Source organism: Chiroxiphia lanceolata, chromosome 1, assembly GCF_009829145.1.
Source record: "Chiroxiphia lanceolata isolate bChiLan1 chromosome 1, bChiLan1.pri, whole genome shotgun sequence".
Classification (NCBI taxonomy): Eukaryota; Metazoa; Chordata; class Aves; order Passeriformes; family Pipridae; genus Chiroxiphia; species Chiroxiphia lanceolata.
This window is the reverse complement of record NC_045637.1, coordinates 30,112,913-30,127,795: the sequence shown is the minus strand read 5'-3', so window position 1 is coordinate 30,127,795 and position 14,883 is coordinate 30,112,913. Positions and strand designations below refer to the sequence as shown.

General features: G+C 41.6%; 2 protein-coding genes across 7 annotated transcripts in view; both read right to left on the bottom strand.

The window, feature by feature from the left end:
• Window positions 1-7,186, bottom strand: part of MRPS28 (mitochondrial ribosomal protein S28) — a 78,595-nt gene extending 71,409 nt beyond the window's left edge. The window contains exon 1 of the mRNA XM_032681766.1: window positions 6,993-7,186. Coding sequence (XP_032537657.1) covers window positions 6,993-7,166 — 174 coding nt within the window. The 5' untranslated portion in view covers window positions 7,167-7,186. The remainder of the gene's footprint in view (window positions 1-6,992) is intronic.
• Window positions 7,187-8,592: 1,406 nt separating this feature from the next.
• TPD52 (tumor protein D52) overlaps window positions 8,593-14,883 on the bottom strand; it is a 41,107-nt gene continuing 34,816 nt past the window's right edge. For 4 of the 6 annotated variants that reach the window (XM_032681743.1, XM_032681736.1, XM_032681707.1 and 1 more), the window contains 3 exons: window positions 12,503-12,544; window positions 11,078-11,126; window positions 8,593-10,074 (listed from right to left, as the gene is read on the bottom strand). In XM_032681743.1, coding sequence (XP_032537634.1) covers window positions 9,958-10,074; window positions 11,078-11,126; window positions 12,503-12,544 — 208 coding nt within the window. In that variant the 3' untranslated portion in view covers window positions 8,593-9,957. The remainder of the gene's footprint in view (window positions 10,075-11,077; window positions 11,127-12,502; window positions 12,545-14,883) is intronic. The other 2 variants (XM_032681752.1, XM_032681727.1) reach the window with 1 other exon arrangement.

Here is a 14,883-nt window from a genome sequence, read left to right as displayed (position 1 = left end):
ACACAATTTTTAAGCCAACCTCACATACTGAAATTACACTTTTTAAAAAATAGTTTAAAATTATATTTTGATTGCAGATTAGGAAAGGATTACACTTCTATTTTAAAAACAATGAAAGATTCATCACACATTTTGATGTGAATTTGTGTCCATTAACATCCTTCCATCAAGTGCCATATTTTGATGGTCACTGCAATGCTGACTGATGAATATAGCATATTCCAAACCTTAATTTATTTTTGCATACAGAACAACTTATAATTAAAAGTATCTCAGCTGTGCAGAAAACACAAAATATGCCTGAATGTGTACATTTGTATATACAATGTCCTCATAATAACAAACAATGTAATACTGTGAACTAAGCATATTTTTAAAAGAGATGCAAATAACAATTAACCAAATACACGTAGAACTTAACCAGTAAAACACCATGGTGAAAACAATCTTTGTTTCTCATGATTAAAATTTTCAAGTAGAATCATGCAGATCTCAAAAGAGAAAAACGATCCCAGGAATAGGATTTGTACACTGCATAATATTGACCAGGGGAAGACCAGAACAGCTGTATCAAGAAAATTAATTTTCTGCTGCTTCTAGACCCTTTTTTGAAACTTCTTCATCAATCAACTGCCCATTTAAAACACCAGAAAGCAGAAAGTCATATTGCTAACACACTATAATGCTACCCAAACCACCAAGGCTTACCCAACAAATCTTATAAATGTACAATCTGCTGCACTGGTTGACTCAATGCCAACTTCTGTTTGTAGTTAAAGGAAAGTTTTCCAGTTAACTTCACACTTTGAATGGATACACTGTGCAGAAACTGCAAAACAAGACTTTAATAAAGAATTTCAAATGCAGCTTTGAAAATATGCTGTTGACTAGACAGGTGGATCATTTATGACACTGAGCTATGACTTTATTTCACAACATAAGATAGCACGTAATTTGGTCACAATAAAGCTGCTTATTTTTCTTTAAACAACTTCTATATATAATTTAAAACATGAAGTATTTATCTATATATATCTTTCAAGGATTATTTTTATAGCAAAAAAATAGAACATTAGCCTCTAAACCAGGGAAAGTGGGTGAATCACTGCATGCATTACGTCACAATGAAAATCAAATCAAATGAGCACACAGAGTCCTAAAAAACAGCCCAGGGTGTTTTGAGCCCAGCATCTGCCTGTGCAGCTTGACTGCTTAGGGAGAACTCTGCATCGTTTCTCTGAACAATTACATGTGTGTCCTTGCATTTTAGGTTGCCATGCTGGAATGGGACACTGGTAATCCCACACAACAGCACTGTCATATCTTCAGCCTGACATTTTCTCCATTTATCACTTCAGGCCCTTTTTTTCCAGGTTCCTGGAGGACAGGATGCTGTTTCAATAGCCATAATATGAGAATAACTGGGATCTCCCACAGCAACGGTGGATGTAAATATCCTGTTGATAACAATAACCACTCACGGACCTCCAGCAATGCCAAAGCAATCAGTCACCAACCCAGAGCTATCTGAAGGAGCAAATTCCAGAAGACAATTCCTCCAGAGCTGTGATTTTCCTCATGTCAACCAAGGACAGAGCTGTGCAAGGTGCCCAGGGCCTTCCCACGTGAATTTGTGTTCCTGAGTACACTGCTGTGATAGGCAGCGGTGACAATTTTACTGTACTATAATTAAATCCTCCAAAGGGGCAGCATGCATCATTCTCTGCTGCTGTCCAACAACATCAGAAGTCCTGTCTACTCCATTTCACAGTGTTGCTCCAACACTATGTGAGCTTTACAAAATCCTGTCATGCCAGCACTCCTGTCATACGCAAAGCAGGTGTTCCGACAGGGCCAGCTGTGCCTCCAGCTGGAAGAAACCCAAGTCAGAAGAGACAAGTTTTGGTGCCTCAGCCAGAGCATTCACAGGGTAGAACTGCTCCTTCACAGAGGTCAAAAGAAGGACAACCAGGTTCATTCCTACTTTAACGCAAACCAGCATTTCAAGCAGATCCAGCTGCGACGATGCCGCGACACAGCCCTTATTTAGCACAGACCCAAAGGCACCGGGCTGTGTTCACAGCGCAGCAGGAGCAGACATTAATCCACGTTTCTCAAACGCAGAATTGCAATCTGGCAAAGCAAGCCAAGAGCAACTTCCAGGTAAAGATGACCCATTCCAGCTCCCACAAATCCCACAACTGGCAAGTCCTGCTCAGTTAGTCAGCAGTTTTCAGCACTTGAATGCTGGCCAGATGGTAATCTACCCCTAAAAGAGTAACCTCTGTGCTTGGCACATAGGTTTTATAGAGTGCTGTTACATTTGTAATCAAACCAAAAATGTTTTTAAGCTATTTATTAGCACTAGCAAAGCATCCACACAAAGATTACAGGTGTCCTAAGAAATATTACACCATGAAAATTGCAAATGATAATTGCACTAACTATAAATCAGTGTTTTTGCTGTCAAAGAACCACAACATCAGGATAAACATCTTCTAAATGTTAACTTAGGTGGGAAGACAGATTGAGAGAAAAGTTTTCCACCAATAATTACATTAAAATAATTCTGATTTATTTTAGTATTTTATTTCAAAACATCCAGTGTTACACATTATTTTAAACTGAGGTTGCCCAGATACTGCTCAAGCATGACAATTACATATTCTTTTTAAGGATCTCCACGTAGCTTTCAGAAATGTAATAACATTCCTTTAAAATTCTCACTTTCATGTTTTAGTTTTTAATCTCTCCCCTAAAACATAAAGTCAACTCTTTATATGACCTATTAAAATATTTTTTTTGTTTTCTTTCTTTATGAATATTTATCTTTTATTTTTTAAATAGTGATAAGAAATTTAAATATACAGACACCTTCCTCAAATTTATGAATCCTTTCAGCAATGGACCTCTGGCTAAGAAAATTTTAAAATATATAAATGTCTGCAAGAATAATTTCTAATATCTCTCTTTTAGAAATTAGTTATTATGATGTACTGATACCAACCCAGTCCCCTCCATCGGAACTTCAGACAAAATCAGTTACGTTTCTTCTTAATAAATGGTTTCCCTTCAAACACGGTATTCAAGGAACTAAACAGGAAATTTCTTAAACGTGCTGCTTTTCCTGCGACATCTGAAAACAAGGGGTGCCCTCTGCTGTGCCGGGAGTGGAAGTTCACCCAAACCTCGGGGCAGCATCTCTGCCCGGCTGGGACCAGCGGCCTGGCCAAGCCAGAGGCTGCACATCTCTGCTTCTGCACACGGAAAACTTTCTGTCCGTGTCACCGCGCCCTGACACGCACCTGATGGTTTGCACCCTGTCACGTAAAAAGTCCCAACAGAGCAGCTTTACCCCACTGTTGGCACATGCTGCTGACTAGCAGCAAAGCTAACACAGTGCTAACTCATTTCTACCTAAAAAGACACTTGACAGACTTCACCACACATATTTTAAACATTTTTACACTATTTAGTGCACAAAACCGTGAATTTATTCTGAAGTAGTTACTTCATTCTTACATTTTCTTTGAACTTTGGCAACTGAGAGAAGAACGCAGCTGAAGATCCATTTCTCTACCTGTATCAACAAAAAGCATCACATCCTTCCTAAAAGGCAAGGTTTTCTATTTTGCTAGGCAGATAGCTTTAATCTGTAAATAAAAGTAACACCTAAAGCATTTCCTTCTGTCCCTCTAAAAGAACCTTAAACTTTTGTTTTTGCTGTTGTTGTTCAGTTTATAATGCAAAACTTACATATCATAAAAATGCAGAAGGAAAAAACAGTAAGAATTGAGCTGTCTGCTGTAGACAAAGTTAAATATCATGTGGGTCTATCAAAATATTTTGCTTACCAAGTTGCCACCTTTTTAACAATTTTAATCAACATTTACATGCCTGCTCTGTAAATTTCACTATTTGCAAAACAGTAACAGAACAGTAAACTGAACATAAAAACTAAAACACAAAAACAAACCCCTAAAAAGTTACCAACGCAGCATGACACCACCAGGCAACTCTGAAGCAAGGTCAGCAGTACACATTACTGCTGTGCCCAAAAAACTTAAGAGTTTTAGGAAAAATATCATCATGCTTTTTGAATCATCTGAAGACATGCCCATTTATCAAGTTTACTTATATCTGCCTAAAATAAGCCACTGTTCCACAAACGAAAGAAAAACAGCTGGCAGAGGAAATCTGTACAGAAACATTATCAAGCTTCTCCCCAAAAGAACAAGAAACATTAAGGACCCAAACAGCACCTCTGGCTCATACTGGGTGAAGCACAGCAAAAGCCAGGCAGTGCTTTGGGCCTGTTGATTTGCCAGATGAGATAAGGAATGTTGTGGCTCAGGTAAGGGATAAGCAAGACCACACTCCTCGTGCTTGAAAGAGCAGATCCTGCTGATGCAGAAAGGGGATGCAGCTAGAGCCACTGCACCCTCTTATGAGGGGAGCCCCACTAGCACCAGGGTTGCTCTCCACTATGGGAAAGTTTATTTACCAAATAACACACTTCATAGCAATCAAAAATCAGTTAAAAGTGGTGAAAATGTAATTTCAAGGAAACCACACAAAATGAACAGATTACTCCGCAAGTCAGATCCCTTTCATCTTCCTCATTTCAATATGCCACTTTCCTCTGCCACTTCATTCTCACCAAAATCCACTCCCTCTTGTGCACACTCTTCAAAGAGCAAACAGTGAATAATCATCAATGACACCCAGGCTCACAGAGAACTAACTGGGCTAAGAACAGCATGAAAGCAGAGTCATGATTATCTTCATCTCCTTGTTCTGCTTCGAACATCACTGGGACAATGCAAAGCAAGTTACTTTTCTTCCTCTGGTTCCAGTGAAAAAGTAGTTCAGCAAAGTGAAATTCAAAGCTGTAGTCCGGATATTCATTTTTCATGCGTAGCTTGATTTCTAGTATTGCATTATTTTATATTTGTACATGTAATTCCACTTGGAAATGATGCTGTGAATACTATGCAACATTTGAGTTAGTTAAGAAGCTTCAAAGGCTTGATGACTTTGTAGACAGAAAAAGAAAAAATGTTTCCAGCTTCTTACTTTAACAGAAAAATAAAAAAGGGGGGAAAATCAACTTCCTAAATCCCTACAGTAGGGATCCCAAATCCCTAAGGTAGCATTCAGTATCTCCTACAGCTGGATCAAGTGATCCCCTTCCTAAATTCTTCTGTGGACAACCCCCTGGACACCACCTGAGCCAGCATCCTGGGTTAGGCAAACTTTTGATCTTTGCACAGCCAGCTTTGATAATGTGGATTTTCAATGGAAAACAGAATATTACAGATTGTGCAGTAATCTGGGATATCAGGTCATGGATTCAGCGACAGGCATTTCCAGTTCTACATGCCCACTACCACACCAGTCCTGCAATAATAATTCACAGCATTAATCTCCATATCCTACTGGGCACACTCCAAGTAATCCCACTGGTGTGGGCAAATAGGACTGAAAAAAGTTACAAAAAGACGACTGTCAAGGATAAAGAGCAGCATAGAATCACTTCCACCTGAAGAATAATCAGAGGTCAGGCCTTTTCAGCCTGGAAGAGATTTTGTGTGATACGTCAGTACAGACACAGCTTTTTCGTGTTTCCCTACGTGTCTGCTAACAGGCACAGTCACAGTGTGTAGGGAAAATCAGCATGACAAAACTCCCTGCACTGCTAGAGAAAGTGATGGTTATTCACAAATCTTTAAATTCATTTTACCACTCACTGTCTCCCAAGTTCCAACCACTCACATTCTCATACCCACAGACCCCCGACAAGCATTTGGAGAAATACCACTTGGATACAACACCGAGGATGAAGGTTCCCAGCTATCAAGGCCTCACCGCACCTCCAACACTGACCCTGTTTGGCAATGGTGAACTAAGTTTTGGACAAATGTTTTACACCCTTCAGGACTCAACAGTTGTTTAGTCCTTTGCTCCAGTGTTTTACTTAGTGCAGACTCAATAAATAGCAGACCTACAGCTCACTATCTCTCCATGACTGTTTTCATGGCGGAGGAACAGGAAAGCAAATGGCACATAAGGTATGGGACGCGGGCATGTTGCCCTCCTGCTGTAGTTCAGGAGCAGGGTCTGCTCTTGATGAATCATTCGTGCTCCTGCTTATCAGTGCAGGCCTTGCCAAGCCCATCATCTTCAGTTTTACTCCTGACAACAGCTTCCTGGAGAACTGTGGTTTTCTACATTATTATACAGCATCCTTTCAACCCCTGTCCTCCTGTTTCTTTTGCTGCTTTCACACATATACAGTTCTACAGGTGTTTCACTCATGTGAGTCTTTATATTTTCACTACAAGTCTCTGGAGCACTGGCCTAACAGGTCTTTGACCTGACCCACCCCAGTCAATTAAAGATTTTCCACATCCTATTTACTACCCAGGGTGAAGCAGTGAAAAGAGAATCACAGAATTGTTAGGGTTGGAAAGGACCTCTAGAGATCATCTAGTCCAAACCCCCAACAAGGCAGGGTCACCTAGAGCAGGTTACACGGAAACCTGTCCAGGTGGGTTTTGAACGTCTCCAGAGAGGGAGGCTCCATGACCTCCCTAGGCAGCCTGTTCCAGTGCTCTGACACCCTCAATGTAAAGTTCTTCCTCATTTTGAGGTGAAACATTTTGTGGTTCAGTTTACGGCCACTGCTCCTCGTCCTATCTCTGGACCCCACTGAATAGAGTCTGGCCGCATCCTCTCGGCAGTCATCTTTGAGATATTTATATGTACTGACGGAATCCCCTCAGTCTGCTCTTCTCCAGACTAAACATGCCCAGCTCCCGCAGTCTCTCCTCGTAAGAGATGCTCCAGACCCCTCATCATCTTTGTGGCGCTCCAAAGCTCCTTGTCTTCCTTGAACTGTGGAGACCAAAACTGAACACAATGCTCCACATGTGGCCTCACCGGGGCCGAGTAGAGGACGCTGCCTCGGCCCAACCGCGCCGCGCCCTCACCTGCTGGGGGCCAGAGCCTGCCGTGCCGCTGCCCGGGCGCTGCTCCCTGCGCTGCGGGGGGGCCCCTGCGGCGCCCGGCGCGGCCCCAGTGGCCCTGCGGACCGGAGGCACCGCCGCCCGACACTGCCGAGCCCCAACCCGGACCGCGAACCGCGACCAGCCCCGCGCCGCCATCGCTGCCGGGGGCGGAGCCGCCACCCCAGCGCAGGCGCGGCGCGAGGGGCTGAGGCGGGCAGCGCCATGTTGGGTGAGAGACGCGGGCGCCGCGCTGCGCAGAGGGAGCAGAGGCGGGACGGGAGGACAAGGCCAGGAACTGAGGCAGGAAAGGCTGGGGATGGATACCGGGGCGAATTTCTTCACGAAAAGAACTGGCTGTCCAGGGACATGGTGGAGTCACTGTCTCTGGAGGTGTTCAAAGAAAGACCGGATGTGGCACTTCACAGAATCACAGAACATGCCAAGTTGGAAGGGACCCACAAGGATTATAGAGTTCTACTCCTGGCCCTGCACAGAACCAACCCGAACAGTCACACCATGTGCCTGAGAGTATTGTCCAAACACTTCTTGATCTCTATCAGGCTTGGTGCTGTGACCACTTCCCTAGGGAGCCTGTTCCAGTGCCCAACCACCCTCTGGATGAAGAATCTTCTCCTCACATCCAACCTAAACTTCCCCTGACACCACCTCAGGCCATTCCCTTGGGTGCCCCACTTGGTGCCATGGTCTGATTGACTTGGTGGTGATCGGTCACAGGTCAGATGATCTCAAGAGGTCTTTTCCCTCTTCACTGATCTGTGATTAACACACCACCCCTGAAGGCAAAGCTTCAGTGGCCAAGTGACCCCAAGGCCGCTTGCACTCGGGGGAGGGAGGGTGTGGGCAGAGAAAGACACAGCTGAAGCTCATGTGAGGCTGCAGCTGCAAAGCTTCAGTGTAATACTGTATTACAGTAAAATCATCCTGCCATTTGGTCATAAAAAAACCCAAACCTTCCTTCAGAACACAGAGAGCTCAACTCTGGAGTAGATGACCCTTCTCTTCCTCAGATAAATAAATAAAAACCTCATAAAACAAGGATCATGTTCCAGAAAGACCTGCTCTACATGGTACTGACCCAACAGAGGAAGAGTAAGACTGTGTACCATTCACTTCTCCTTTCCTTTGCTAAGGTGCAGCTGTCAAAGGCTGAGGGTACATCTCAACCCATTTTCTGAACTTCACAATGTAATCAGGGCTGTTTAATTTAATGCAGTGGCAGAGCACTGGAACAGGCTGCCGGGCAGGTAATGGATTCTCCCTCCCTGGAGACATTTAAAACCTGCCTGGACACCTGTGTAACCTGCAAAACCTAAGTGACCCTGACTTGGCAGGGGGGTTGGACCTCCAGAGGTCCCTTCCAACCCTAACAAGTCTGTGATTCTGTAATTTTATGTAAGCCACTAGAAGGCAATCTAACCTTAGTCTTCTCCAGAAATGCCAAGCTCAGCCATGCAGATTCCCCCCAGTATCAGCACTGAAACCAGACTTCAAGGACTGTTTCAATTAGAAAGAAAACTTCCTTACTTATTTAGGTTATCCTCCATATTCACAGGACAATACATTCCTCACATACAGGTTTTTATTAAGCTTCTCACATGTGATTAAGCATATATTCTACATCTGACATGCTAGCAAGGTTGTCAGGAGCCAACTTTTTTCCCTCCAGACATCTGCGGTGGTTGAAGTTTTACGGATTTCACACAAATGTTGCAAAACTTGTATCCAGTTCTAAGCGCAGTGATAAAAAGTTCTAACCACACCGATACCATGTGCCAGAAACGTACAAAACACAAGAAATTTGAGGAGTACAGCAGATAAAACAACATGTAGGAGGACAGATCTTGTAAGAGAGCTATGCTGAGCGATGACATTGTACACCTCTCAAAACAGATTTCTGGGGTCATGAACAGGGATATGGGTGCTGCTAGAGGTACAGGCCTTCAACGCATGAAAACAGTAAGACAGTGTAGCAGATGTTTTCAAGGCTCAGCCTACAAGGGAAGCAATGTTAGAGTTTAGGAGCAATGCTCTTGATGCCTAAAAAAGAACCACTTCTGTGCTCAGGCTTATTCTTGCAGTCTACGCTTTGTTAGTATCAATGAGACACCACCACATGTGAGTGAAGATGAATCTATTCACAACTGGTCAAACCTTCAGAAGTGTGTTACCAAACCACACTGACATCCTGTGCAAAAAACAAGACTGAAAATGTTATGGGGACTGAACCAAACCAGCACGATGAGGCATCTTGCTTCCATTGGCATTGGTCAGAAGTTTCCTACGTGGACGATGCACAGATAAATGGGTAAATCTCAGATGTTCTGTGTTACCCATCCACATCTGCTGTATGAGGAACATGCTCATAAGACAGTACATTGCTACTCATGTGTGATCCTGTTATAACTTGTGTAAAGCCTGCTGAAATGGAAGTCCTTTCTTTAGCTAGGAGCGATCCTTCCTCCTAGTCCAGTGTCCCTTGCAGGCAACACTCAACTGAAATAATCACAAGGGAGAGAAGTAACAAGCTTCAGTTTGGCAGCAGCAGTAGATTCATAATGATTAAGTTGAGCAGTAGTTACAGATGAAAAGAAATTATGTATCCACAGTATCTGTACAGTATAATTAACTTCTCAAAAGAGTTGTTTTTTTTCATTGCTATATTTTAAAGGTTGCCTTTAAATTACAGGTAAGTCCTTTAAATGCTTGAAAGGCATAAAAATTCCCCTTCCCACACAAAACCCCACACAATGTATTTTAGTTTCAAAAATATTTTGAACCCACAAACAAGCTTGGTATCAGTTAATCTGGTAAAATAACTACGTGCTACATAAAAGCACATCTGGTGGAAAGAGCGCAGAGAATGTTACAAGTGTGCTTGGTTTTTGCTTGCAGTATCTGGCAGTGGGTAGCAGGACAGGCAGGAATTTCAGTGGGTCTCCTCCTCTGTCTGTTCTGCAATAGTTTCTGTGGCACTGGCATTGGCAGCAGAGTTGAGAACTTCTCCAAAGTCTCCCCCAGCAGGTTTGCTTCCTCCAACTTTCGACTAGATAGAGAGAGCCCCAACATAAATAGTAGTTACTTGGCATGCCAGACATGCTTAACTGTACAAAACCAGTACCTCTGCATTAGTAAGGTTAGTAACTCTCTTCAGCACAGCAGCTTTTCCAGGACTGAGCAGCCTCCACAATACTCTGAATACAAGTCTTCACATATCCAGCAGGAAATACTCACCAGCAAAGGAAGACACAGCAGTCTTCCTTTATCTTTGAGATACACAAAGCAACCCTTATACACAAGGCTGATTTCAGAGTCCAAAGGTTCACATACTCTCAAGTTACAAATAGATACAGACATGCAGCCTTTCAAGCCATTTAGGCTTTAAGAGGTTCCAAAACTTGCTTCTGTATTGCTCAAGAAAGAACTCTGAGCAGTTTTGTGTCTCGACAGTAATCCCTGAAATCTTTGCGGCAGAGCAACTATCTTACTTTCTCCAGGTAACATGTTAATACCACTTAGTTGCAAGGGAATGCATAGTTCGCCATGCTATCACTTGCATGCTTCTTATCCAACCCACAATGGGCACGAGTGTGCTCATGAGAACAGTCAAACCTGGTTCCAGTTACATGTATTAGTTATTTTGAAAGTGAGCTTTTACCCGGAGAAGCTATTAATGGTTGTTTCTGGAACTTGAGGGTTTTGTGAGTACATTTTAAATTAAGATACAAAGGCCTTTTGTCTTTTATGCCAGAAATGAGAGAAGCTTCCCAAGCTATTCTCCTGGATGGGATACTAGTGCCTAGAAAGGCACGAAATAAAAGCCTAGACCATTGTGGATACCTAATACTAGGTATTTTATACTAGCTGTTTGTGCAGTTTAGCTGGCTGTTAGTTCTTCCAGTTAGAAGTATCCTCCTGTAAGAGGTGCAGGAAGCCCATTTTTTCATTCACAAATCATTAGGCAGAGAAATCATTTCCACTTGAACGACTTCAGTCTTTTCTCCACATCCACAGCTCCACAATCACCAAGGTGTTTTAGTAATGCTTACCTTTAAGTTCTCAACTTTCTCCTCAAACGACTTGAAAGTAGGAGAATTTCTGGGAAAATAAAAAAAGGAACCACAGAATTTGAACCATATCTGGTTAGTCTATAAATATCAGAAAACAAGCAGACAGTTGCTTTTTCCCAATGGGAAAAATGTTTGTTTGTGGCTCTTTCCTTGTTTTAAGAGTAGCCTAAAAATAGTTTACCTCTGAATCTCCCCAAGTACTACAAAACTAAAATTAAAACATACTCAAGTTGAAGGCTCACTTTTATCTTTGGCAACTGACACTTGTCAGGCCCAGCGATAGGATTCTTCATATCAACATGGAAGGGAGAACTAGTAAGTATTTTAGGTTTAGCTCATTATACCAGTGATTTCAAATAGGTTTCTGGCTTAAAGGATTTCTTCAGAAAAGTTTACTCATCACTTCTGGTTAGCCTAGTACATTACTGCTGAAGCAAGCTCAGCAGAGTTTTTCCACTTTTTATAAGAAAACTAGTTCAGTTTAATTGGCTACGTGTTAAATTAATAAAACATGGTTCACAGTGGCATTTTCTTCTAACATGTTAAATTTAGGAGAGACTCCCCCTTGTCTTTAAGTGCCAGAGGCAGCTGTAATTACAAGTGGCAAGTTTTGCACACAAAGAGCAGGACAGCTTGGGATTTCCAACGCTGAGGGACAGTGTATTATCCATTAGGGTCTTAATGCTCCAACTAGCTGTCACTGCCATGTGCAAATTTGTGCAGCAGCTTGTACACTTTTTCTGCCTTTATGCAGGATGGAAATTGCTTGCCTTCAGTGCCCCACGACTGTGGGTTCATAACAGACATAAAAATTCATTATATAAATATTAAAGACAAGGGTGTTTTTCAAAAGAAGTCTGAAGCTTCTCTTCTCCCTTTGCTTGGTATTTGTGTAGGCCACCCACATTTAGCAGCACTCTCTCACTTGGGAAAGCACAAAATGACACATATATCAAAACCAGGCTCTCAGGAGATAGAGGGACATAGTGCCAAGCAAGGGGAGAGAAAAGGCAAGCACCCCAAGTCACCAAGAGACTTTTTGTGAAACCACGGTATTTTTTTTACTCACTTTCATTGTTCAAAAACATATGCCAAGCTACTGCCTTTTAAACTTGCAATCAACTGAGTAGCATTACATTTCTAATGTAATTTTTTGAGGGAAAAGTTGTTATAGTTTTCCTAAACAGCAGGGAATTTCGCTTGGTCACATTCTGTATGTTGATAGCTACCACCAATAAACAGAAATAAAACGAACTTTATCCTATATGTTAGTACAGGAAATCCATTACAAAGCTGGGCAGATTTTTTGGTTTTGTTTTAAACCTATGTTGGCTGATTTAAGTTAGATTTTACTTGATTCTACACATGAAAATAAACACAACAGGTGGATTATACATACATTACCTCATAATAGGCATACTAATTGAATGTTGTATGGAGCGTATACTAAGTGCCAGCATTAAGAAAAGAGAAAGCAAGAAATTAGTTTAAGTATTACATGGAGAAGAAATTGGCTTAGAGAGCTGACTTCTGGATACTATCTTTGGTAAACAGCCAAACAGTCTTATACAGTCCTATACAGTAACTGCTTGGGTTTGCTTTTTTAGATTGCTTAGCCATGCACACACACAAGTACGTCAGAGCAAAAGCTGCAACAACCTTTTTCCCTTTTAGAGAGATTCAAGTGCCATGCTTGTTAGTACTTACTCTGCTTAGCTGCAACAGTCTGTCTACTCATTAAGTTTCTCAAGCAATGAGAGTCATGCTGCATTTACAGTCTGGATGATACCAAGTAGAAAGTGAACACTCAAGAGTCTTATCAACCAACTCACCTTCCTACCGAAAAGAATCATCCCTACATTCAGAAGGTCTGCATTTCAATTCAGTGTAAGATTTCCACACTAATCAATACAAATTATCTACTCGTCAATACACATTATCTAGCACAAGCAGTCACATCAATCTGTATTCAAGGTCAGATTTATGCTGGGGGCAGGGAGAAAGTCCTAGTTCTGTGTTCTAAAATTCATGGAGGATTTCTGTAACCAGCTAGTGTTGCTATACAGTTACTGCTTGTTTACACATACTCACAGAAGGTGACTGGATATAGATTAAGGAGCTCTCAAATAACCTCAAGACCACCTAGAATCCAATTTAATTCCATCTAGAAAATCCCTGTTTACTCTTTATACAAACAAGTCTTATATGTTAAATGTTTCTTATCAAATACCACAATAGTGACTTAAAATTATTAAAACTGATGATCACAGATGTTCATAACTATATTTGGAATGTCAAATTTTGTCTGGGCTTTACGATGTCTTTCAAGAGAATAATTTCCAGGCAATTGCTGGGGGAGAAGGGGAGGGAAGGGAAATAACTCCCTCATATGATGTACCTCCAAACTTTCAATAAGTATCTCAGCACAATGAAAGATACATTCACAGAAGCAAAAAAGTTCTATGTTCATTGCTGAATGAGTTTTAAGAGATTCTTTCTGTAGGCTCATCAGTAAAATACAGTGATAGAGGAAAACTACACAAGTGGAAAGTTCCCTTAAGGTTGGGATCCCTTAGGGCAGATGCACAACCATGGATTGATTTGTACATACAGTGCACTGGGAATCAGATACACAAAGGCCACATGCTTCCCTGACACACATCAGTAATGCACGGCCACGTTTCATCCATTTCCCCAACCCCACTTCTGCTGTGTTTCATCTTACGCAAGGACTGACTTCCACAGGCTTTTCCAGAACACAGAGAAGCTGATTGTCTTCTGGATTGTAATTTATATTCCCCACTGAGATGTGGACTACTACAAGTTCTGGCCTTGCTACATGACAGGCATTATTGCAGAACTACGCTGACACGAACTCGTTCCAGTCATGCTCAGCCACTTCCCCTCAACCTGCAAGAAGCTTAAGGCTAAAGAGGGTGAAATACATGTATTTACAAACTGTAGAACTGCTCACACTGAAAACCAGCAACCTATAGTGTACTGCAGATCTTTTAACAGGTTCTACAGAAGTTTAATGTAATATCAGAGATGATTTAATAGAAGAACTGTTCATACATTCATGAAGGATTTACTTCCTGTTGTACAACACACATGTACACTCAGTATCCATTTTGCATGACAGCATAAGATAGTTTTATCACAATGATCTGGTTTGCAAGAGAACTGGATTAGATAAATGCAGTTGATCTTTTTTTTAACATCACCTGTTCTTCAAGTAGTGCAAAGAAGCACAGTTAAACCTTGAAAGGCTTTATAAAGAAGAGAACCTGTATTTTTTCCCTAAAAGACAGAATGCCATATCAAAGCACTCACTCAACTAGACCAAGTTGGGCAGTTTGAAAAAGAGAAACCCTTTTTACAATGCTCAGAAGCAAACTCCTTGCTTAAAAAAACAATAAAAAAGATACAGTTAAGTTGCTCTCCAGTCTTCCACGTATTTTGTATTGCATTAAAAGCTTTCTTATCCTTTACATGATTATTTTATAAAGCTACTACATTATCTCACATTTTGAAAAGGCACAAGGACCTATGGCAGAGTCCCTACCTAGAAACATGGTCTGAAGAGTGCATACACACTAGCTATTTGCTTTTGTTGGTAGTTAAGTTTCCAGCTGATAAATGATGATATTTAGGAATCCATGATAATATATCAGACTTTCAAAGCAAGTAAAGAAAGTTATTCTGCAATCTCAGAACAAGGCAAAGATGGACTTCTGCTCCATAATACAGACACAGTGCAGGAGGAGCCACGTGCAAAGTCGTGA